The following is a 25000-nucleotide window of genomic DNA, read 5'->3' as shown; positions in this document are numbered from 1 at the left end:
AGTTTATAAGAGTAATTCATGTCTGTTAGATCAGATCAGTCGACTTAAAGTTAGTCCAGACTGTGTGGGTGCTCTCCTACTAATTGCCAGATAACGTGTCATTTCCCCAGTTTCAGACTCTGATTCTTCAATATTAGAGAAATATTCACTCTGGAATAGCCTGTTTTTATTTTACTTCTGATTAACAGTGAATTGTTCTGTTATTAAAATGTGATCTAGAGTGAGTTTGACCAGTAAAAAATGCTTTAAATCAGAGCATGTGTGTAATTAATTACAGCGATTTACTTCAGCTTTACTTTATCGCCACAGCTGAGGGTTAGTACATTTATAAAGGAAGATGTGGACGTTAAATCAGGTTTATTTTGTACAGTAACATAACAAATATCCATACAGCAGTGGAAATTAACCTGTATCCTGTCTCATTTGCTGTGCAATAACAGTGCAAAGATGAACATATGCACTATGTGTGTGTGTGTGTATACGCCTGAACTTTGAGAGTGACTAGTTATGAAAGTTACTGTATTATTTCTTATAAATGTTATTTAAGATCTGCTTCATGTCTGTTATGTCGCTGCGAAGATTGAGGCCCACTCTGACAGGCACGGGGGGCGGGGAGAACCAGCATTAAAGACACCGGCCACAGAAACAGCTACATGGTGTTGAAAGCACAAAATCCTAGCATTTTAAAAGGTATAACAAATAATTGGATGGGTGTTTTGAGCTGAAACTTTACAGAAACATTGTGGAGACACAAAAGTGTTGACACTAATGTCTTTATAAGAGGTGTCAGGATCCGGCGCTGTCACCTCTAGTGCCTCTCCATCTTGTTTAGTCCTTGTTTGTCTGATCTTGTCCACCTGTTCCTTGTGTTCTCTAATTTATATATTTAATATAACTTTATATTGTGTTCATTTGCCTCTTGTCCTTGCTGGTTTGCACACTGGCTGTTTCTTAATTCCAAGAACACAGAAAATGGACTTGCTTTCTTGTGGAGACCGGTCTTGCCAGGTGTCCTCTGAAGAATGAACTCGGGACACCACGAGAACAGAACGCGTCTTATAGGAAATGAGATGCTGCGTTCTTTCTGATGTTTACATGTCTTTAACACTTTTTAAATGGTAAATTATTTAAACATTACAGCATTCATACAACGATTTATTGTTTTTCCCCTTTTTCAAAATGTATTAATTTCATTTCATTTTCTTGTCGGCTTAGTCCCTTTATTATTCCGGTGTCGCCACAGCGGAATGAACCGCCTACTTATCCAGCAAGTTTTTAAGCAGCAGATGCCCTTCCAGCCGCAACCCATCTCTGGGAATTCAAAATATATACTCTGCATGAAACATTATCGTGGAGAGGTGAGCATGATCTAACACCCAATAAGGGAGAAGAGCATGCTCAGAGTCTGGCGGCTAATCAGCAGGTCAATCAGAAATCATAAATAACAGCTTTCTTTCTTCTGAAAAAAGTGTCAAAAGTAACTCTGTTACAGTATTAGTTACTAGTAAAAGTAACATCGTTACAGTATTAGCTACTGTCAAAAGTAATGCTGGTACAGTATTAGTTACTGTCAAAAGTAACTTCGTTACAGTATTAGCTACTGTCAAAAGTAATGCTGGTACAGTATTAGTTACTGTCAAAAGTAACTTCGTTACAGTATTAGCTACTGTCAAAAGTAATGCTGTTACAGTATTAGTTACTAGTAAAAGTAACGCCGTTACAGTATTAGTTACTGTCAAAAGTAGCTTCGTTACAGTATTAGCTACTGTCAAAAGTAACAACGTTACAGTATTAGTTACTGTCAAAAGTAGCTTCGTTACAGTATTAGCTACTGTCAAAAGTAACGCCGTTACAGTATTAGTAACTGTCAAAAGTAACGCCGTTACAGTATTAGTTACTGTCAAAAGTAGCTTCTTTACAGTATTAGCTACTGTCAAAAGTAACGCTGTTACAGTATTAGTTACTAGTAAAAGTAACGCCGTTACAGTATTAGTTACTGTCAAAAGTAGCTTCGTTACAGTATTAGCTACTGTCAAAAGTAATGGCGCTACAGTATTAGTAACTGTCAAAAGTAATGCCGTTACAGAATTAGTTACTGTCAAAAGTAACGCCGTTACAGTATTAGTTACTGTCAAAAGTAATGCCGTTACAGAATTAGTTACTGTCAAAAGTAACGCCGTTACAGTATTAGCTACTGTCAAAATAACGACGTTATAGTATTAGCTACTGTCAAAAGTAACGACATTACAGAATTAGTTACTGTCAAAAGTAATGCTGTTACAGAATTAGTTACTGTCAAAAGTAACGACGTTACAGTATTAGTTACTGTCAAAAGTAGCTTCGTTACAGTATTAGCTACTGTCAAAAGTAACGCTGTTACAGTATTAGTTACTAGTAAAAGTAACGCCGTTACAGTATTAGTTACTGTCAAAAGTAGCTTCGTTACAGTATTAGCTACTGTCAAAAGTAACAACGTTACAGTATTAGTTACTGTCAAAAGTAGCTTCGTTACAGTATTAGCTACTGTCAAAAGTAACGCCGTTACAGTATTAGTAACTGTCAAAAGTAACGCCGTTACAGTATTAGTTACTGTCAAAAGTAGCTTCTTTACAGTATTAGCTACTGTCAAAAGTAACGCTGTTACAGTATTAGTTACTAGTAAAAGTAACGCCGTTACAGTATTAGTTACTGTCAAAAGTAGCTTCGTTACAGTATTAGTTACTGTCAAAAGTAACAACGTTACAGTATTAGTTACTGTCAAAAGTAACAACGTTACAGTATTAGCTACTGTCAAAAGTAACAACGTTACAGTATTAGTTACTGTCAAAAGTAACGCTGTTACAGTATTAGTTACTAGTAAAAAGTAACGCCGTTACAGTATTAGTTACTGTCAAAAGTAGCTTCGTTACAGTATTAGCTACTGTCAAAAGTAATGGCGCTACAGTATTAGTTACTGTCAAAAGTAACGCTGTTACAGTATTAGTTACTAGTAAAAGTAACGCCGTTACAGTATTAGTTACTGTCAAAAGTAGCTTCTTTACAGTATTAGCTAGAGTCAAAAGTAACACGTTACAGTATTAGCTACTGTCAAAAGTAACAAGGTTACAGTATTAGTTACTGTCAAAAGTAACAACGTTACAGTATTAGTTACTGTCAAAAGTAGCTTCTTTACAGTATTAGCTAGAGTCAAAAGTAACACGTTACAGTATTAGCTACTGTCAAAAGTAACAACGTTACAGTATTAACTACTGTCAAAAGTAATGCCGTTACAGTATTAGTTACTGTCAAAAGTAGCTTCGTTACAGTATTAGCTACTGTCAAAAGTAACGCCATTACAGTATTAGCTACTGTCAAAAGTAACGACGTTACAGTATTAGCTACTGTCAAAAGTAACGACGTTACAGTATTAGCTACTGTCAAAAGTAACGACGTTACAGTATTAACTACTGTCAAAAGTAATGCCGTTACAGTATTAGTTACTGTCAAAAGTAGCTTCGTTACAGTATTAGCTACTGTCAAAAGTAACGCCATTACAGTATTAGCTACTGTCAAAAGTAACGACGTTACAGTATTAGCTACTGTCAAAAGTAACGACGTTACAGTATTAGCTACTGTCAAAAGTAACGCCATTACAGTATTAGCTACTGTCAAAAGTAACGACGTTACAGTATTAGTTACTGTCAAAAGTAACGACGTTACAGTATTAGTTACTGTCAAAAGTAGCTTCGTTACAGTATTAGCTAGATTCAAAAGTAACATGTTACAGTATTAGCTACTGTCAAAAGTAATGCCGTTACAGTATTAGCTACTGTCAAAAGTAACGCGTTACAGTATTAGTTACTGTCAAAAGTAACGCGTTACAGAATTAGTTACGGTCAAAAGTAATGCCGTTACAGTATTAGTTGCTGTCAAAAGTAACACGTTACAGTATTAACTACTGTCAAAAGTAATGCCGTTACAGTATTAGTTACTGTCAAAAGTAGCTTCGTTACAGTATTAGCTACTGTCAAAAGTAACGCCATTACAGTATTAGCTACTGTCAAAAGTAACGACGTTACAGTATTAGCTACTGTCAAAAGTAACGACGTTACAGTATTAGCTACTGTCAAAAGTAACGACGTTACAGTATTAACTACTGTCAAAAGTAATGCCGTTACAGTATTAGTTACTGTCAAAAGTAACGACGTTACAGTATTAGTTACTGTCAAAAGTAACGACGTTACAGTATTAGTTACTGTCAAAAGTAGCTTCGTTACAGTATTAGCTAGATTCAAAAGTAACATGTTACAGTATTAGCTACTGTCAAAAGTAATGCCGTTACAGTATTAGCTACTGTCAAAAGTAACGCGTTACAGTATTAGTTACTGTCAAAAGTAACGCGTTACAGAATTAGTTACGGTCAAAAGTAATGCCGTTACAGTATTAGTTGCTGTCAAAAGTAACGCCGTTACAGTATTAGCTACTGTCAAAAGTAACGCCATTACAGTATTAGCTACTGTCAAAAGTAACGACGTTACAGTATTAGTTACTGTCAAAAGTAACGACGTTACAGTATTAGTTACTGTCAAAAGTAGCTTCGTTACAGTATTAGCTAGATTCAAAAGTAACATGTTACAGTATTAGCTACTGTCAAAAGTAACGCCGTTACAGTATTAAATTACTAGTTACATTTATTAGTATACATACTTTTAATCAGTATATTACACTACAATGCACTTAATTGTTTTTAGTATATTTTTAATGCACTCAAGTACACTTCTTTTCACCTGGGATTATTGACAACCAGACATTAGGACAAGCAGAGATCAACTCCTACAGTTTGTATTAGCAATCCAGACATCAGCTCAAGCTCATCTCATTACTGATCAACTAAACAAAGCAGCTTACAGTGGAGGACGACTGTTCTGGCTAAAGGTAGGTGTGTGTGTGTGTGTGTGTGTGTGTGTGTGTACGCTCAGAATACAGATGTAGAGGCAACATTACAAGAGCATAACTGATGAACATCTCGTCTCACATTTACTGTTTGATCCTGCAGAGGATTCTGGGTAAATCTCTCGTCAGTCTTCAGCTAAGTTTCACCGATGATCCATACTGAGCCCAAAACCCAGCATGTAGCGGCTCAGTGAATGTGGTCTGGACTGAGTGGATGAGGCTCATTGTGTCTCTATAGATGTTGTAGAAGATCAGAGTTCCTGCACTGTGATCCACAAACACTCCTAGTTTACGGCTGAGCGGCTTCACTGGGAGAACAGTCTCTATGTTATTGTATCTGATCATGAAACTGGATGGAGTGCAGATCAAACTCCAGGAATGATCATTATGTCCAAGCAGATGCTCTCTACCATCTCCATTCCTCCTGATGCTCTTATATGCCACTGCTATATCCACATCTCCAATGCAGTCAATCTCCCAGTAGCAGCGTCCACACACACTCTCTCTGCTCAACACCTGAGGATGACTAAATCTGTGTGGATGATCAGGATACGGCTGTATCTCTCTCACTCGGGTCAGCTTTCTGTTCTCCTCAGACAGTTTGAGTTCAATGTGTGCTGTGTTTGTGTCCAGTGTGAGGAAACAGACATCTGAACACAAGAACACACACATTTATAACACAACAACACTCACTACAGCAGACTGTGTGTGTGTGTGTGTGTGTAGACATACATTTGTGCAGTCCTGCTGTAATCCTCTGTTGTCCTCCATGATCCACACTGTAATCACACACAGATTAACATTCAGTCACTAAACAAACACTGAACACAGTTCAAGAGTTCACACTTAGCTGATGATTGATTTTAAAGCTTGTTTGGCATGCTGCCCCAGGAGAGAGCCCTGAGCTCATAAGATCCTCGAGCCCGGGGCTCTCTCTCGTTTGCAAATCGAGAGGGGAGTTTGAGCTCAGGTAGATCTGGAGTACTCCCCTGCTGTAGTAGCTAATGAACAGATAGTGATCGCTCTTAAGAGATAACTGCTTACTAGCAGCATGTCTATGTGCTGATTTGGACTAGTCAACTAACTTAAGCTGCATGTTTTTGGGCAGTGGGAGGAACCCGGGGAACCCAAGGGAAACCCACATGAACACAGGGAGAATAAGTATACTCCGGACAGAAATGTCAGCTGGCTTGATAATGACTTGAACCAGTGACGTTCTTGCTGTGAGGCAACAGTGCTAAACACTGGGCCACCCATCTAGGAAAGGAGGAGGAGCAGGGGTGGAAGGGAGGATTCTTCAAATGGAAGATGGCTGTTAAATGGAGCTGAGGGTGTTTATAGTGGTTTAGGAATCATCTGATTGGTGAATCATGAATTGGCTAATGCAGGACAGGCTGTGATCAATCATAAGCACGTGATCCTCTCGAGATTAGTTTATGAACAAACTTCACTTTATTTTCAGCAGATTTGCAGTCAAAGTTAACCACATCAAACATCACACATTAAGTACACTTCTTTTATTCATTCATGTTGACATTAGATGGCTGTTAAATGCTTGATTCTGATTAGCTGATTAATGCATAATATTCATATTTTAATAACTGCATTAATAACTAGATAGTGTATCCTGCATGCGGGGACAAACGATATCAGGTTGCGGCAGACGGAGATCCTCAAGGGAGACTTCAAGAGCCTGATTAAGACGTTTCGATGCACCTCGCCCACCACGCAGATACTCGTTTCTGGACGGATTCCTACCTACCGCTGAGCAAATGAAGGTTCAGTAGACTCTTCTCTCTGAATGAATGGCTATTAACATGGTGTGAAGAACAGAAGCTGCTCTTCGCTAATAACTGGAATTTTTTCTGGGAGCGTCCTCGGCTTTCCTGTGCTGATGGTCTGCACATCTGCAACATCTCCAGGACGCTTCGTTCTGTCTGACTAGTGAGTGAAAATTCACATTTTAGCCATATAGACTCTCGCTCGCCCCATTTAAAACTAGGGTTGGGTACTGTAACCTGCTGCCTAACTTTGGAGCCGGTATGCACACACAAATTTCGGTGCCTAACTCCGGTGCTGCGACAAGAACGTACAGCAGGTCACACACTAAAAGCGCTGCTCGATGACACACAGCGTCATGCATTTTATAATTCACAACTCGGCGGCTGTCTGCGGCGCCAAGCCACGACTCTGGACACTGTTCATATTTCTGTGGCACCACAGAGCACCATGTGAATGGTTTCATTTTAAATAACGTGAATGTGTGCTTTCAGTGTGTGACTGGTTTTTGGATTTTCCTATCATGATCCCCTTTTATATGTTATAGCACATGATTTGATTAACGTCATTGCATCACGCGCTATACACATTTCCTACGGAGTTTCATGTCATTTTGAATCAAATTTTTCATGTCCGTGTAAACGTACTCTTTGACAGCTTGTGACATTATCTTGCACATTCAGTGAGTGTGTTTACATGGACAGCAATACTCTGATTGTAATATGATCAAGACAATACTCTGATCAAGAGTCGACAACGTAAACTGTGATTTTTGATTATCTTTAAGGACCACAGACACAAACTGCAGAGAAAACATTTATGGGCTGGTGGCATACAGACTGTAAGGTACTGAGGATCAAGATTATTGACGGCTTTATATACAAATAATACAACTTTGCAATCAATACTGTATTTAATATATAACCATTGAAGTGCAGCTAAAATCAGAGTTAGCGACTCATACTTGCGGATGCCAGAGAAGTCTAGCTGCTGCATTTTGTACCAGCTACAGACAAGAGAGAGAGAAATACCAACATAGAGAGAGTTACAGTAATCCAGACGTGTTCTTATGAAGAAATCAATCACTGTTTAAACATTAATCTGGGATAAAACGACTTGACTTTAGTTATCTGAGGAGGTAAAAGCAGGTTTTTATGACAGTACCGATCTGATTGTCAAATTTTAAGTTTTTATCAAGCATAACACTGAGATTTCTTGCACACTGGGTAATATGTGGGGTCAAAGATCCCACACTGACATCTAACAGAGACTTTTCTTTGTGCCCAAATACAAATTACTTTAGTTTTATTTTCATTTAAATATAATAAATTGCCTGAGAACCAAAGTTTAAGCTCCTCTAAACAAGCCAGCAGTGGCTGTGAGCCATTTATATCATTTTGTTTTCAAGGAATATACATCTGAGTGTCATCCGCATATAGATGAAAGGAAAATGGAAGCCAGGGGGAGCTTTAATCAGTGTATATAATCCCCCAGGACCCTATGTCAGTTTTTAAAAAGAGTTTGCTGATTTGATTTCTAGTTAATACTGATAAATTAATTGTGGGATAACACACACAGATAATCAGTCCTAGTCAAAGTCAGTTCCACTGCAAATGATGACTTCATGATCTCTTTCAGTGATAAAATTGAAGGCTTCAGACAGAAAATAGAAGATGTTGTTGTTAGATGTTCTGCACTGCTGCATACTTCAGATTCAGTAAACATTCCACTGAATCAAAATAACCTACAGTGCTTTAAAATCATAGAACAGGAAGAGCTAGATCAACTTAAATATGTCTAAACCAGCTACATCTACAGTCTTATGCTAAAATTTGCCCCACTCTGTGGCTGAGTAATAATGTGCTCTTTCTTTATGAGAAGATCACAGTGAAATGCCATTGGGTTTCTAGAAAAAGCTAGATAAGTACATAGTGTACAGTACTGAGATGTGTGAAATTACACTGAGCAGTAGGTAGTGCTGTCGCCTCACAGCAAGAAGGTTGCTGGTTGGACTAAGTGTACAGAATGGCGAAAAAAAAGCTAAATTGTTTATATATATATATATAAATATATATATACATACAGGGCTGGCGCATCCATAGAGGCGACCTAGGCGGCCGCCTAGGGGGGCAAAATAGAGAGGGCGGCGTCCGCAACACTACCCTTACCACCCGCGCCCTCAGTTATATCCACGTCTAGGACGGCAGAATAGAAAGGGCAGCGTCCGCAAAACTACCCTTACCACCCGCGCCCTCAGTTATATCCACGTCTAGGACGGCAGAATAGAAAGGGCAGCGTCCGCAAAACTACCCTTACCACCCGCGCCCTCAGTTATATCCACGTCTAGGACGGCAGAATAGAAAGGGCAGCGTCCGCAAAACTACCCTTACCACCCGCGCCCTCAGTTATATCCATGTCTAAGACAGCAGAATAGAAAGGGCGGCGTCCGCAACACTACCCTCACCACCCAGGCCCTCAGTTATATCCACGTCTAGGGCGGCAGAATAGAGAGGGCGGCGTCCGCGACACTACCCTTACCACCCGCACCCTCAGTTATTTCCGCGTCTAGGCGCCCCCACCCCCGCTTTTACTTTAGGGTTGAGGGCGGCGTGACCACCCTTTGTTTTGTTAAAAAACAGATGCTCATGACATAAATTTGTCACTGTATACCTTACTGTGTAGTGCTCCTTATACTCACTGTATACTGCACCATTATGTCTCCTGCACTCCTGCACTGGCTCTTATACTCCTCATAGCTTTATACATTTTGTTAGAGAAAAGGAATTTATTCTTATAACTTTTGTGTTTTCATTTATTAGAAAAATGTTTAGACTAACAACAGATTAATCAATCTTTTCTATTGTATTATAAAACATCTTGACCAGACAAACAAATAAATTTAGGTTTGTTCCAGAACTATAGTCTAGACATGTCACAAGTTGTCCTGATGCTTGTAGAAGTGTGAAATATATTAAAGATGCACGGAAGTGTTCAGCTCTGGTATGCAGAGAAGGGTTGCAGAAAGAGGAAGTATGTCTGGGGTTACAAAGAGCCAAGGGACTGCAGAATGACTGATAAGTGACGTTAAACCAAAACTCCACCTGTTAAGGTCAGTTGTGTATATATGCTGGAGTCAGGAAATGTAAGTTAGTTGTGAACCTCCTGTGTGTAATTCTTGTATTACATTGGGGTAACGTAACCCAGAGCTCTGTCATCCAATTATTTGTATCTAAGAAATTTGTATCTAATAAATTACTAATATTTTTGGCATTAAAGAAAAAAAATCTCCAGACCTTTTCTTATCGAACACGCATGGAATTGGCAGGATATTCCAACAATTTACATAATATGTACTCTTGTTATTTGCTCCTCTGGTTAGATGCTAACTGCATTTCATTGGGTCTTTACAGTACTTCACACAATGACAGTGAGGGTGAATTTCAAGGTTTAATCTGCTCTCTGCATCTAAAGATAAATCATCTAAATTAAACATGGATAAGTGCTGTGCCCTCACAGCAAGAAGGTCGCTGGTTTGAGTCCCGCCTGGGTCAGTTGGCGTTTCTGTGTGGAGTTTGCATGTTCTCCCTGCGTTCTCGTGGGTTTCCTCAAAGTGCTATAGTTTCCAGCACAGTCCAAACACATGTGGTACAGGTGAATTGGGTAGGCTAAACTGGCCGTAGTGTATGAGTGTAAATGAGTGTGTATGGATGCTTCCCAGAGATGGGTTGCAGCTGGAAAGGCATCTGCTGTGTAAAACATGTGCTGGATAAGTTGGTGGTTCATTCCACTGTAGCGACCCCAGATTAATATTAAAGGGACTAGCTGAAAAGAGAATGAATAAATGAATGAATAAACTTGTAAGTGCTGCTCCACATACTTGAGTTTGTCCAGTGTGTAGTTTGGATCCTCCAGTTGTTCAGAGAGCAGCTTGACTCCTGAATCTCCTGGATGATTGTAGCTCAGATCCAGCTCTCTCAGGTGTGAGGGGTTTGAAGTCAGAGCTGAAGACAGAAAACCACAGCCTTCCTCTGTCACCATACAGCCAGACAATCTACAAACACACACACACACACACACACAATCCACATCACATTAGTTTGACAGAGAGACATCACTAACACCTGTCAACTCAGAGAAAATTAATTAGAATTTTACAAATATCCTTTATTACAAGTATTTCCCCCCACAATTACATGACAATACTAATTTTTAAAGAATATAGCATGGAGAACAAAGGAGATCACCCAGGCAAACTTTCCAAGTAAGCAGGCATAGACCCAGATGGAAAGGGTTAATCGCACAGCTTGAACATTCACATCTCCGATACCTTCTTTTCTTTATTTTCCATTGAGAGTCTAGTTAGTGAGTCGCAAACCATTAGTCAGCACGACTGGCCCTTTTTCCGCTTCAACTTGAAACGAACGACTCCACCCCACTTCATACCTCGCGAGGACCAAGAAGGGTTAAATTGATTATGTTATACAATTATACTGACTCATTTACATCAAATAATAAAGAAAATCAGGAATAGTTTGCATAATATTGTGAAGCACAGTACAATAATCATTACTGCACATGTATTTCTCTCATCTCATCATACTTTGGCATTACATGATATTTACAACTAATTATGGTAACATTTATATCATTGAAATATGGGGTTGATTTATTTACCTCAGTGTGTCCAGTTTACAGTCTGGACTCTTCAGTCCATCAGAGAGCTTCTTCACTCCTGAATCCTGCAGGTCATTGTTACTCAGGTCCAGCTCTCTCAGCACACAGTTTGAGGATTGTAGAGCTGAAGACAAACTCTCACAGCACTCAACAGTGAGATTACAGCACTGTAGCCTGTGTAGAGGACATATCAGGTCTGTTAAACAACAATAAACAACAATATTAATGAGTTAATCTGGTAGACTATGCAGAATTCTACTGACACTGCCAAATGTACGTGTGTCCGGTTCAATTTAATTCACCTTTATTTGTATAGTGCTTTTACAATGTTATCTTATAGATATTATTTTTGAGGTTGTGTCAGCATTTCACTGCATATCACACTGTGATCACAGTCACTGTTTGACTGTTTATGTGGCATAAAAATTCCTGTAATAAACTGACTGTTGGGAGTGCAATAGATGACCAATCACTCTTAGGATCAAGAAAACAGGCCAATGAACAGGCCAAGTGTGCAGACATAGCAATGAAAAGACTGGGTCTGCCGCCTCCGCAGGCAGCGCTTGCAGGCTCACTATCTAATTAAAAGGGGGCAACAGGAGCCTTGGCACAAGGTGAACTGAGGTCTCAGGTAAACGAAGGAGTAAGTCGGTCCGAATTACCAGCACAATTCGCTGATTGAAAATGCCACAGGAATCCTGGCCCTTCTTATACCAATGTGATAAGCAGAGCTGCCTTAAGGACAGAACTTGTAGATACTGATCGAGTGGCTCAACGGACCTGATCATAACCGCTGGGGCTAGAGAGGGGGCAAGAGGGCAAGAGAGGGGGCGGGGATGGAATAAAACATATTCTACGGGCCCTTAAAGATACCGGCTGATGAGGTTATGCTTCTATCCCCAGAGAGAACGAGGATGCTCGCACGCCAAACCTTTAGTGTGAAGGGAGACAGCCTGTGGTCCAGCTATCTTGAAGGAAGATAACGCAACACTAATAAGGCATGTCTGGGGAGACTCCTCTTCAAAACATAGGCATGCCTAATAGGGTGCTATAGCCTGAGTGACAGTGTTACCATCGCACTGATAGGTCACCTAGGTCCACCTCGCTCTGTCTAGAAACCATCCAAGGAGGTTCCAGGGCCCTGCACAGGTGCCAGAGGGTGCTTGTCCCAGAAAAAGGAGTGCTTTTTCCGGGGAATTCTTCAGGGAGGGTTAGCACGAGGAGTGTGTGTATAGAAACTCGGGTCCAGTTGGGTCAGAAATTACCCGCTCCTCGTCTCCCCACCCTTGCACATGTCTGTGAGAGCAGGCTCACTGGGGAAAAGAAAACATATATTGCGTAAACCTGGGGCCAGCTGAGAGCCAGTGCATTTGTGCCCAGCAGGGAAAGCCAGTGAAGGGCCCACCTCCCGTGGAGGTGTGGGAAAGGAGCTCATCCTCTGGTGCCATCAAGCCTGTAGTGAAATGCACCAAAGCTGGAAGCTGAAAGGCAGCGTGTCCCATGATGGCAGCAATTGGGCTGCCACAAACAGAGGGAGGAAAAGCGGCTCTTTTTGGATCGCTACATTCATTTGTGGCCTCCGCCGGGGAAAGAACGGTTCCTCTCATCTCCACGCGGCCCGCCTTAGATTTGCTTCGCGGCCCGATTATTTAATTGTGTCCTGTTACGGGAGTTTCAACTCCTTGCCTGACCTGCTTCATCGCACATGGCTGATCTTTTACCACAGGGGACTCCTGGGTTAAATCACCGACGGTGCCACAGAGAAGGCCTGCCTGGGATATGGGCACACTAAGAAAGCATACTTTGTCAGCGTGGCAAATATCTTCAGGGTAAGCCAGGGTGGCATTTCCGGACCACTATGTGGCCATCATCCTCCCCAGGGCACGGAAGGTCTGATTTGAAGGTCATGGGAGCATAGTCGATCACTGTGCGATGTTTACGCATAAGCCTGCGGTGCAGGGCAGAAGCGGCATGGTGGTGTGGGCTCTATCTGTGAGAGACAGAGATAACCCACCTACCTTAGACAGGGGTCTCAGTTTACCCCTCCAGATGGCGGTGCTCACCACCTGAGGGAATAGCATCGTACCACTGGCTGCCTCACTATCAAGGGAGGTAAAAGCGGAACTAAACTGATCTGAGTCTTCAGTGCAGGCTCCAGTGTTGTCTACTGTGATCAATGAATGAATGAATACTCACAGAGCTCTTCTGCAGTTTCTCACAGCTGGTATCAGTCTCAGTCTTCCCTCATCTGATGTGTTGTACTTCTTCAGCTCAAACTCATCCAGCGGCTCCTCTGACATCTGAAGCATGTAGGAGATTGTTGAGCAGTGAGCAGGAGTGAGTTTCTCCTCTGAGTGTTTGTCTGATTTCACAAACTCCTGAATCTCTCTGGACAGAGTCTGATCTTTCACCTCCAGCAGACAGAGGAACAGATTGATGGATCTGTCAGCCAAAAGAGGGACATCTCCCTTGATCTTGTCTTTAATGTACTGTGAGCTCCTCCTGATGCTCTCTGAGCTCTCCTCTGTGTGTGTCAGTAGATCCTGTAAGAGTCTCTGGTTGGACTCCAGTGAGACGCCCAGCAGGAACCGCAGAAACAGATCCAGATGACCAATACTGCTCTCCACAGCTTTATCTACTGCTTGTTTATGTGCATCTTCTATTGACACATAATTTGTCAACATCTTCATTATTATAGTTAAATGGCAGCGTAACACAAAGCAAGCAGCGAGAAACTCCTGAAAGCTGAGATGGATGAAGCTGTAGACTTTCCTCTGATGAATCACAGATTCCTCCTTGAAGATCTCAGTGCAGATGCCAGAATACACCGAGGCATCAGTGACGTCTAAGCCGCTCTCAATCAGGTCCTCCTCATAGAACATCACATTGCCCTTCATCAGCTGTCTGAAAGCCACTTCAGCAAGTTTGACAATAATTTCTCTGTTGGACTGCAGTTTCTCTGGATCTCTCTGGAGTTTCTCTGGATCTCTCTCTTCATACTTCTGCTTCCTCATGTTGATCTGAATCAGCAGGAAGTGGATGTACATCTCAGTCAGAGTTTGAGGGATTTCTGCACTCACATCTTCTTCCAGGAGCTTCTGAAGCACAGTGGAGGAGATCCAGCAGAAGACGGGTATGTGGCACATGATCTGGAGGCTTCTTGCTCTTCTGATGTGGGAGATGATTCTGCTGGCTTGATGCTCGTCGCTGATTCTCTTCCTGAAATATTCCTCCTTCTGAGGCTCAGTGAATCCCTGAATCTCTGTCAGACGCTTGATGTATCTGGAGGGGATCTGATGGGCCGCTGCTGGTCTGGAGGTGATCCAGATGAGAGCAGAGGGAAGCAGATCTCCTTTCAGGAGGCTCCGCATCAACACAGCCACTGATGAAGATTCAGTCACAGCACAAACTTTCTCCTCATCTGAAAAGTTGAGTGTGATTCTGCTTTCATCCAGACCATCAAAGATGAACACAACTCTACACTGCTCATAAATCTTGGGCTCCAGATCTTCAAGTTCAGGATGAAAGTCCAGCAGAAGTCTGTGAAGACTGTACTGATGATCTCTGATCAAGTTCAGCTCTCGAAATGGAAGCACAAACATGAAATCTACATCCTGATGGTCTTTTCCCTCGGCCCAGTCCAGAATGAACTTCTGCACAGAGACGGTTTTCCCGATTCCAGCGATGCCTTTAGTGAGAACAGTCTTGATCTGGGCTTTCTCCTTCTTGATCTTCTCCTCATGTCCTGCTCCAGCTGAGGCTTTAAAGGTGTCATTGCAGTAGACTGGAGTGTGTTGTGAGGGTTCTGTTCTGGCTCTTTTCTCCATCTGTAAAACCTCATGTTCTTCATTCACTCCTTCACTCTCTCCTTCTATGATGTAGAGCTGTGTGTAGATGCTGTTCAGGAGGGTTCGAGTCTCTCCATGGTGGATTCCCTCAAATAATCTCTCATACTTTTTCTTCATGCTGGTTTTGTGCTGCTCTTTGACTCTCTGGAGTTCATCATGTTCTGGTTGGAGTGAATCCTGCTGCAGGTCTCCAGTCTGATCATCTCCATCCACACTGCAGGAACAACAACAACACAAAGAATCAATGAGTAAGAGTGTAAAGATCCTTTAGTAAAGCCATGTATGTGTTTCTCAGAAACAGCTGAGACACAATGCACAGATTTAATTCAGAATGAGCCATTGCCCAAATTGCAGTTCTGGATTCAATCCCCCATCATCCCTCATGTCTAAGGCAGAATACCAGAGCTTCTGTATATATATATATATATATATATATATATATATATATATATAAATATATATATATATATATATATATATATATATATATATATACATACACACACAAACATACTGCTCAAGCCACCCAGCTCACCGCACACCAAAAACAATTAAACCAATTGACTATGTTGATGGAGGAGCTGGTTAAAGCTATGCAACAACTCCTTACCATCCCACACACTAGCAGCCTATTTCACCCCAATCCCCTGCTCAACACCATCAACCTTTCCCGTGGCATCAGAGAAGCTAAGAGACAGTACTCCAGAGGTATAGCCCATTGCTTTAATGACAGCAGGGACACACGGAGTCTGTGGAGAGGAATACAGTCCATCACAGACTACAAACCCCAACCACAGACCTGTGACCGCACCATCCCCCTGCTGAACGAGCTAAACACATTCTTCGCTCGTTTTGAGGGACAAAACAGCACCATTGCACAGAAGATGCCACCTCCCCCTGGTGACCAGGTGATGACTCTGTCTCCGGACAGTGTGAGGAAGTCTCTCAGCAGGATCAACGCACGCAAAGCTCCGGGCCCTGACAACATCCCAGGTCGTGTACTGAGAGACTGTGCATCAGAACTCACTAATGTCTTCACAGACATTTTTAACATCTCTCTAACCCAGGCTGTCGTCCCCACCTGTTTTAAAGCCACTACCATCATTCCGGTCCCAAAAAACTCATCTCCCTCCTGCTTTAATGACTACCGTCCAATTGCACTGACTCCTATCATCATGAAGTGCTTTGAACGGCTTGTTATGCAGCACATTAAGTCTGCCCCCCCCCCCCTCCCTGGACCCGTTTCAATTTGCTTATCGGCCCAACCGCTCGGCTGATGATGCCATCTCCACAGCACTTCACACAGCACTCACACATCTGGACAAAAAATACTCCTGCGTCCGTATGCTGTTCATAGACTTCAGTTCAGCATTCAACACTATCATCCCCCAACAGCTCTCTCAAAAACTGCTCCAGCTGGGGCTAAACACCTCTCTGTGTAACTGGCTGCTGGATTTTCTCACTGGAAGACCACAAGCAGTACGGGCCGGCAGGAACACATCCAGTACCATCACTCTAAAAACTGGGGCCCCTCAGGGATGTGTTCTGAGCCCTATCCTCTTCACCCTGCTCACTCATGACTGCGCACCATCACACAACTCCAATCTGTTCATCAAGTTTGCGGATGACACAACTGTGGTGGGTCTCATCAACAAAAGCGATGAGGAAAACTACAGAAGCGAGGTGAGCCGTCTGGCCGAGTGGTGCAGAGACAACAATCTCTTTTTGAATGTGGAGAAGACGAAAGAGATTGTTGTTGACTTCAGGAAAGAGCACACTCTCCATGCTCCCCTGACCATCAACGGTGCGACTGTGGAGCGTGTGAGCAGCACCAAGTTCCTGGGTGTACACATCACTGAGGATCTCTCCTGGACTAAAAACTCCACTGCACTGGCCAAAAAAATCACAGCAGCGTCTCTACTTCCTCCGCAAACTCAAAAGAGCAAGAGCACCAGTTTGGAGCCTGCAATGCATTTGAATTTCCTGCAGGAAAACACTTCAACGCATAGTGAGAACAGCTGAGAAGATCATTGGTGTCTCTCTCCCCCCCCTTCAGGACATTTACAGCACACGTCTTACCCGTAAAGCCCTCTGCATAACAGCAGATGCCACCCACCCAATGCACAGCTTCTTCAGTCTGCTGCCATCAGGGAGGAGACTGCGCAGTCTCCAGGCCAGGACCAACAGACTGAAAGACAGCTTCATCCATCAGGCTGTCAGGAAGCTGAACTCTCTCCCAGCTCTGCTCCCCGCTCCCCCCCCCACGCACCTCTGAACTCTGACTTTATGCAGACACACCATACTACCTCCCTATATGACACTGTCACTTTATCACAATTATCATGTTTACAGGCCTTTTTGCACTACACTGTTCTTTATCTGCACAACTTGCACACAATTTGCTATATGCCCTTAATGTCATTGTATTGTTTACAAATTTTATTACCTATGTATAATTTTTAGACCACATTTTGTGTACAATGTAAATACCGTAAATTTTCTTTTTCTTAAAACTCTACTTTATTTATATTAATGTTAAGCACCTTGGGTCTGAGAGTAACGCAATTTCGATTCTCTATATGTCTTGTACATGTGGCTGAATTGACAATAAAGCTGACTTTGACTTTGACTTTGATCAAAGTCCCTGATTAGCCTTTCCTGATAATTTTGATGCCAATCCTCAATGATGCAAGGGTTTTGTAATACAATGCAAACTCACGTTATACCCCAGTGATGCCAGTCGCATTGTGTTTGTGTGCATTTCTTCACAAGGAAGTTTACAAACAGTACACAAACTGACCACGCTTGAGATTGGGCCGCTGCTGTGTTGACTGTTGAAGGTTATTTATTCACCTTCAAAAGTTTCGATGGTAAAGGGGAAAGAGATCAACTCTTAATGATTAACCAGGGTAGAAATTCGGCAGACTGACTGGGTGGAGGACACATTGAAACTATTATTTTTAGTTTTATTCTTGTGAAAGCTATATGGAGCCATTTCAAAGAGACGAACAAAAATAAAATGTGTGTGTGCTTTTTTTGTTTGTTTGTACTGTAAACTTTGTAATGGTATTTGTGTGTGAGTAACCGTTGCAGGAAACAATGCACCATTGCATTAATTGCTTGAATAAAGTCCACCACAAACATATCACAACTCTTAGGCCCCGTTTACACTAATACGTTTTAGTTTGAAAACACAAAAGTTTTGCTACGGTTACACCATCCGTCCACACTACGCCGGAGTTCTCGAGCGCCGAAAACGGAGCGTTTCGAAAACGCTGGAGAGGCCGTTTTCATTCTGAAACGCTGCTGCTCCGTCTCAGTGTTGATGATGGAAAACGGAGACATCTGAAAACGGAGGCGGGGCTGCAGACATTCGCCTCTCTGATTGGGGCTTTTCCTCAATATTAAGTAGCCTAACACACACAGTTCAGTCCTGCATTCTCTCCTTGTAAGTTCAGACTTCGCAAGTTTGATCAAGGCTGCATCTCTTCTTCTCAGTTTGATATGGAAAAGCAGATTATACCGAGGACACGGGTAAATCTTCAAAGGGAACAGTGTACTTTATAACTTCATTCACATCGTCCTGCCTACGTTGTTTCACTTTCTCAACATATAAACTTGATATAAGGAACTGCCTATTTTCATTTTAATATTATCAACTAAACAGACAGCAGAAATGTTGAGGCGTCGTGCTGCATATATGAGCGTCATCTTCACTGTGTGGATATTTATAACAAAACGGAGCCGATAACAACTGCCTCCTTACATTTTCAGTGAAAATACGAAACACACCCTCTCTTCTGCTGAATATCAGTTTTAATAATCGATAATGGCCATTATAAAAGTATAACATACAATAAGTTTATACATTATAGGAAATAAAGGCAAGCGATCAGTCAATATACAGAATAGGCTACGTGCTTACATTAATCATTAACTTATCTTTGCGCTCAGCCAAAACACATTACCTGAGAACAAGTAATAGATTCCAATGCCCAAAGTCAGGGAATATGTCGTTAGATAAAGACAACAAGATGAATGAAATATCCCGTTTAATAAATATAGTGAGATTAGATCCAGCGGGAGATGCTTGATGAGCAGTCCGACAAGCAGAGCTCTCATCTGGGTAGAAATGCTGGAGCGCTTGCCCGAGAGTGTGTGTGTGGTCACGTGATGTGCGTTTTCAGCGTTTTGGTGTGGACGGAGAGCAGTTCAGAAACGCTGGGTAAAACGCGAGTGTGGACGCGGATCGTTTTCATTCTAAAACGCCGTTTTAAAACTAAAACGCACTAGTGTAAACAGGGCCTTACTTGGTGGATTTGACTCATAAACTGAGTCCTGAATCGGCTTGATTCGTGTCTGTCTCTGTGCTGTTTATCTGACTTGACTCTGCAGGAGCAAACATTCACATGGGATGGGTATGAAGGTGGGTTAGAATCAGCTCATCGGCATTAAAGGCACAGGCTACAAACAGCTACAGTGTCTACATTGGGCCTATTGTGGAGGTAATCATAATGATCTGATAGATATCATGAGCTGAAACTGTACAGACATATTCTGGAGACCCCAAGGACATGTTTTAAAAGGGGTAAAATAGGAGTACTATTGCTACTGTGGTCATCTTGTTTTTTATTTGTACAGCTATTTGGTTATTAACAACTATTTAGCTATTTTGCGTTTTAAAACAGTTCCATCTCAATAAATCAATATTGATTGTACCCATTATTATTTATGAGGTGAAATACGGTGTGCTTTTCTCACTGAGCTGCCCACTTGGCTTTAATATGTGGCTTCAATAGCCTTTTTGTGTGGTTTTACTACTGATCAAATGTGAGTGTGTGGACATTTACTTTTAGAGTGACTCTGTTCCCTGTAATAAGATGTCTTCAGTGCACTGAGAGAATTAAGAGTAATAATGTCTGATCTCTTCTAGAAACACATGATCATGTAAATGCTGCAGTATAGTCAGGTGTGTGTGCAGATGATCTACCTGAGAACAGGTTGTGTGTGTTCACTCTTAAATGTGATTGGAGTATCCATAGACGCTTCACTTTTCAGAGACACACAGCTGGGCTCTGCTTCTGCTCTCTTCTGATGAACTGAGCTAAAACAGAGGAGATTAGAGTTCAGCGCTGCACACACTGGACTCAACACACCAGATATTACTCAACATTTATGAAACACATCAAACAGCACTGTATTTCTTACAATAGCAAATAGTGAATAAAAATACAGACAAACAAAAAATACCTGCATCCTGTATACAAATCCTGATCTCCAGAAGAGTGTGTGTCCTCCATGTTGGATGTGTAGAGTGTGATGTCCAGCAGAAACTCTAGCAGACACTGAGAAACAATCACAGATGTGCAGTCATTGATCAGCCTTCATCATTCAGCAGAATAGATCAGCAGCTGTACACACTCACATCACTGAAATCCTGAAGTTCATCACGAGTAAACTAATGAAGAATCACAGCCATCATAATGAAAAGAGAGTATTTTAATAATATTATTCATCAGGTAAGTATAAGGGACATTGTACAAGAAACTTACATATTTTTCCCCCAATTTCTGTTTAACAAAGAGATTTCTCCAGCACATTTCTAATCATAACAGTGTTAATAACTCATCTCTAATAACTGATTTATTTATGTCATGATGACAGTAAATAATATTAGACTAGATATTCTTCAAGACACTAGTGTTCAGCTTAAAGTGGCATGTAAAGGCTTCACTAGGGTAATCAGGGTAAAGTTAGGGTCATTAGGCAAGTCATTGTATAACAGTGGTTTGTTCTGTAGCTTATTGAAAACAAATACAGCTTAAAGGGGCGAATAATATTGAGCTTAAAATGCTGTTTAAACAATTAAAAACTGCTTTTATTCTAGCCCAAATAAAACTAATCAGACTTTCTCCAGAAGAACAAACATTAGAGGACATACTGTGAACATTTCCTCAATCTGAGAAACATCATTTGGGAAATATTTAAAAGAGAAAAAAAAACATTAAAAGGAGGCGAATAATTCTGGATTCAACTGTATATTATATCCTTAATCACTATCACCTTCTCCTCCAAATGATGTCACTTTCAAGTCATAGCCTTAAATGTTATGTTAAATTTTAGTTTAAGAAGGTTTTTTATTGAGATATTCATTGCCTTGCACAGCATTTCAGCAAATATTCAACCCAAATTCGTTTCTGGAGACCGCGATTTACGTAGCCGGAGGTACGTATGGCTGCATTTAATTTTCTCAAGCGAACGCAACGGGGGCAGTGTGACGCCGCTCCTCCTTGCGCTCGCCGGCTGGGATGACAGCTCACCTCAGTGTGCCGCAACCAGTTTGTCCAGTTAGCTTGTCGGGTTATGTCAGCCCGGAGGAGGAGGAGCTGGCGTTCGAGATGCGAAAAAGCGCACACAACGGCCTCTCGGGGATCCGCGAAAACAAAAACTGCACAAATACGTACCTCCCGGGACCTATTTTGCGGTCTCCAGAAACGTCAACTGGGTTGCATATATTACAACATCTCTATTTTTTTTTTTTGTACAAAAAAGAATTCAACCAATTAAATAACACACAAAAAATAAAAATAAATAAAAAGTAATAAATAAGTTATTTGTATAAACCCAGAATAAACTTTTCGAAAAACACGAAAATGTCCAACCCCTAAACCCAGCCCACCCCTGGGATTAACACTTATGCAGTAGTGTTGCTGTGACCTTCACCATCTGAGTTTTTCCTTCAAGAGGAAAAAAGACCAAATCTTGTCAAATTGTTTCAATTTCTTTGCCTTTCTAAATATGCTAATTTAGTTTATTCTTCCAGTCGAGATGTAAATGACGGGGATTCTGTTGATTTTTAAAACCTTAGCACCGGCTTCTTTGCCACAATAAGGCTGTAAGACAGCAGTTGTTTTTGAGAGTCCTGGAGTGATCTAGTCTTGTCTGAAACTCCAAATATGAACAAAAGTGGGCCGAAAACTAATTCACAATATCAAATTTTAGAAAGATTTTTACATATATCTGCCCAGAATGGGATCAGTTTAGAACACAGAGCATTACCATGTAGGAGAGTGGCTAAGCCCGTCCTGCATTCATCACAGAAGAGAGAGGTATCAGGGAAAATAGATGTAATTCTGTCTTGGTATAATGGAGCCGGTGTAAATTTTTGAACTGAATGAGATCCTGTCTGGAATTAACAGAACAAGAATGAATTCCCTCGGATGCATATACATATACATACATATATAAATGTACATATACATACATATATATCAACAGCTCATGTGTGCTCATTTAGACAATGAAAGTCAGTGTACATGCGACACTGGGTTATAAGATTCAAACCTCACTAGCATTTGAGAGAATGGCTAACAGTAATAAACTGTACGGTATACAATGTTCATAATCATCTAACACACATGCTGTAGACCGTTGTCTATTAAAATCAACTATAAAATTCAATAGTTGTTCTTCTCAAATGCTTTTCAGCTATTCACTGTGCAATATTTTGTGCACAAACGCAATAATAGTAGATTTTCCTAATATGAGCTGCTGTTATAAAGGTCTGTTTTAGGTAGCTGATGCACATGTAAAGCTGCTTATATGACTGTAAAACATTTACTCACATGCTACTGAGGGCTGAAATGTGTAATCCAGTGTCAAAACACTAGAGACGCTCCTAAAATCTGAGAATACCAGACATCTAAATATATATACAGCTTAACTCACCTCTATTAGATTAGTTCTACTTTAGCAGCAAGGAGTCTTCCGTAACGAAACAACGTCCAACTTCTTCCTGAGGGGAAATGTCTGTTGTGTAGCGCTCATGCGGAGGAGGAGCTGTACGATAAAGAAGAGGAAAAGACAAGAGACAAGTCAGAGGAACAATGTACCTGGAGTCAGAGAGTCAAGTTCAGCTGTACAGCGCGGTTCACTGAAAACACACTCAGATCAGGAGAATGGCTGATCAGTACAGAAACAGATACAGCAGGAGAACGTGTGCAGGAAAAGCACTAATGTTTAACTATGCCTGAAACTAAGGAAATCAATGAACATTCAATCATTAGTTACTGTCATAGTTGAATATTTAGATTACACCATGAGCCTCAAACGAGCCTTAGCTATGCACATCTCCTTCCTGCAAAAGAGCACTGAATAAACACATGAACACAACAACACTGACTGTCATGCTACACTCATTAGTGTTTACAGTATTTCTCTCACAATCTCACGGCAACTCCCAATTTATTGATTTGGTGGCTAATTCGTATGAATTTGTATGATCTAATTTGTACAATTTAGTGTGATTTGCTCATCACCCAATGATGGCTGGGGTTAGGGGTGGGATTGGGTGCCATGCCTCCTTTTTAAAATCGTATATATTTGTACGACTGAACTCGTATGAGTTCATACGAATTAGACACTAAACAGACAAAATGTAAAATGCTTACGTTTCCTCATGAGATCAGGCTGGAATTTTATCACCTTAGAGTTATAAGGTTCTATCTTATTGAGTATTGAGAGCATTCAGAGTCTTTTCTATTTCTGTCATATTTTCTCCTGCTCATTTTGACTGTGTCTGTGCTCTGTATCGGCCAACTACTGCTAACACAACAACGACTTCAAAATACATCTCCAACTATAACTCCAACAACAACTTCAACAACATCAAAACCTTCCACTTCAAAGTGCCTCACACAACACATCCGCCATGTCTTCAACCCAATTCTCCAGCAAGATCAGTCAAAACTCGATCACTGTCCACAAACTCTCTAGACATAATGAAGCTGAACTCTCACTGCTCTTCTAGCAGTGCACCTGTAGTAATGTACATAGCATGCTTTAAAGGAAAGCCTCACTAAATAACTACTTACCAACAAAGACTAAACATTTTATACATCTTTTGAAGGACAAAACTTACGTGAATATAATGATTTAAACCAAGGGACTCACCTTTCAAGCCTCCCGCCTGTCCACAGATCCATATCAATCTAATAGCATGTAATTTGACTGCAATGGTCCAGGCAATCCAATCTGCAAAACATAAGTCCACAAAATATTCATATGTTGATAAATATTCATGGAATGTTTATGTGTGAAAGACGTTACTTGGTCAACAAAATGGCCACTGACCTTTTGCACTTTTGACTGACACTCCATTCAGCCAATATCGAGAACTACCTGATCTTGTATCCCTCCTAATGCTTATTGACCAGGCGGGAGCCTTGGGCTCATCTATCGCCAAGCTCAGGGTTTTCTCCCGGGACAGCATGCCAAACCTGCTAAAATAGTCAAGCATGATCTAAGTGTGAAAACTTGAAATGCAGGAAATGCCAAGATAAGTTACCTAAACTATGGTTGTATTCCATTTTCCCTGACCCAGCCACAGCGCATTATCTCCACCAAAGTTCTTGTTAACGAATGCACGAGGCCGTCCAAATTAATAAGACATTTGCAGACGACTCATCCCCAATACTGTGACAAGCCCAGGCATTTTTTGAGCACAAGGCATAGGAATTGACACACACCCAAAATGAGACTAGGGACGTCATAGCCACTGACAAGAAACTTTTAAAATGATACTGAAACAAAAATCGCCAAAGCAGAGAAAGGGCATTCAACTAAAGAAACAGATTTTACCAGGTGCAACAGAGATTGTCAAGGAATTATTTTGATGGATTAATCAAAACACCTGGCCAAGCTACCATTATCAAATAATACAGTCAAACATCGCTGTGGATCATGACCGAAAGGACAAGATCTCGGAT

At 41.2% G+C, this 25000-nt stretch overlaps 2 protein-coding genes across 3 annotated transcripts in view; both read right to left on the bottom strand.

Moving 5' to 3' along the window:
* Positions 1-25000, bottom strand: part of LOC100538032 (uncharacterized) — a 31105-nt gene that overhangs the window by 451 nt on the left and 5654 nt on the right. The window lies entirely within an intron of this gene.
* Positions 341-23206, bottom strand: LOC137487277 (protein NLRC3). 2 transcript variants are annotated; one of them, XM_073948298.1, is made up of 8 exons: positions 22962-23206; positions 20484-20578; positions 20224-20337; positions 13582-15447; positions 11386-11559; positions 10589-10762; positions 5665-5711; positions 341-5582 (listed from the first exon to the last, which is right to left on the bottom strand). In XM_073948298.1, the coding sequence occupies exons 2-8, from the start codon at positions 20531-20533 to the stop codon at positions 5065-5067; spliced, it is 2943 nt and encodes a 980-aa protein (XP_073804399.1). In that variant the 5' UTR covers positions 20534-20578; positions 22962-23206; the 3' UTR covers positions 341-5064. The 2 variants fall into 2 exon arrangements, 1 of the variants encoding a protein (XP_073804399.1); XR_012402490.1 differs by having other exon boundaries at positions 4721-5582; positions 5665-7717.

Source organism: Danio rerio, chromosome 4 (assembly GCF_049306965.1).
Source record: "Danio rerio strain Tuebingen ecotype United States chromosome 4, GRCz12tu, whole genome shotgun sequence".
In the NCBI taxonomy this organism is placed as follows: domain Eukaryota; kingdom Metazoa; phylum Chordata; class Actinopteri; order Cypriniformes; family Danionidae; genus Danio; species Danio rerio.
The sequence above is the reverse complement of the archived record's forward strand: the minus strand, read 5'-3'. Positions and strand labels throughout refer to the sequence as shown.

Coding starts and splice junctions, on each gene's coding strand:
- LOC137487277 (XM_073948298.1), bottom strand. CDS start 20,533: ATGGAGGACACACACTCTTCTGGAGATCAGGATTTGTATACAGGATGC. Junction 11,560..13,581: donor AGAAACTGCAGAAGAGCTCT/GTGAGTATTCAT, acceptor TCCTCTACACAG/GCTACAGTGCTGTAATCTCA. Junction 5,712..10,588: donor TACACACTGGACAAACTCAA/GTATGTGGAGCA, acceptor GTGTGATTACAG/TGTGGATCATGGAGGACAAC.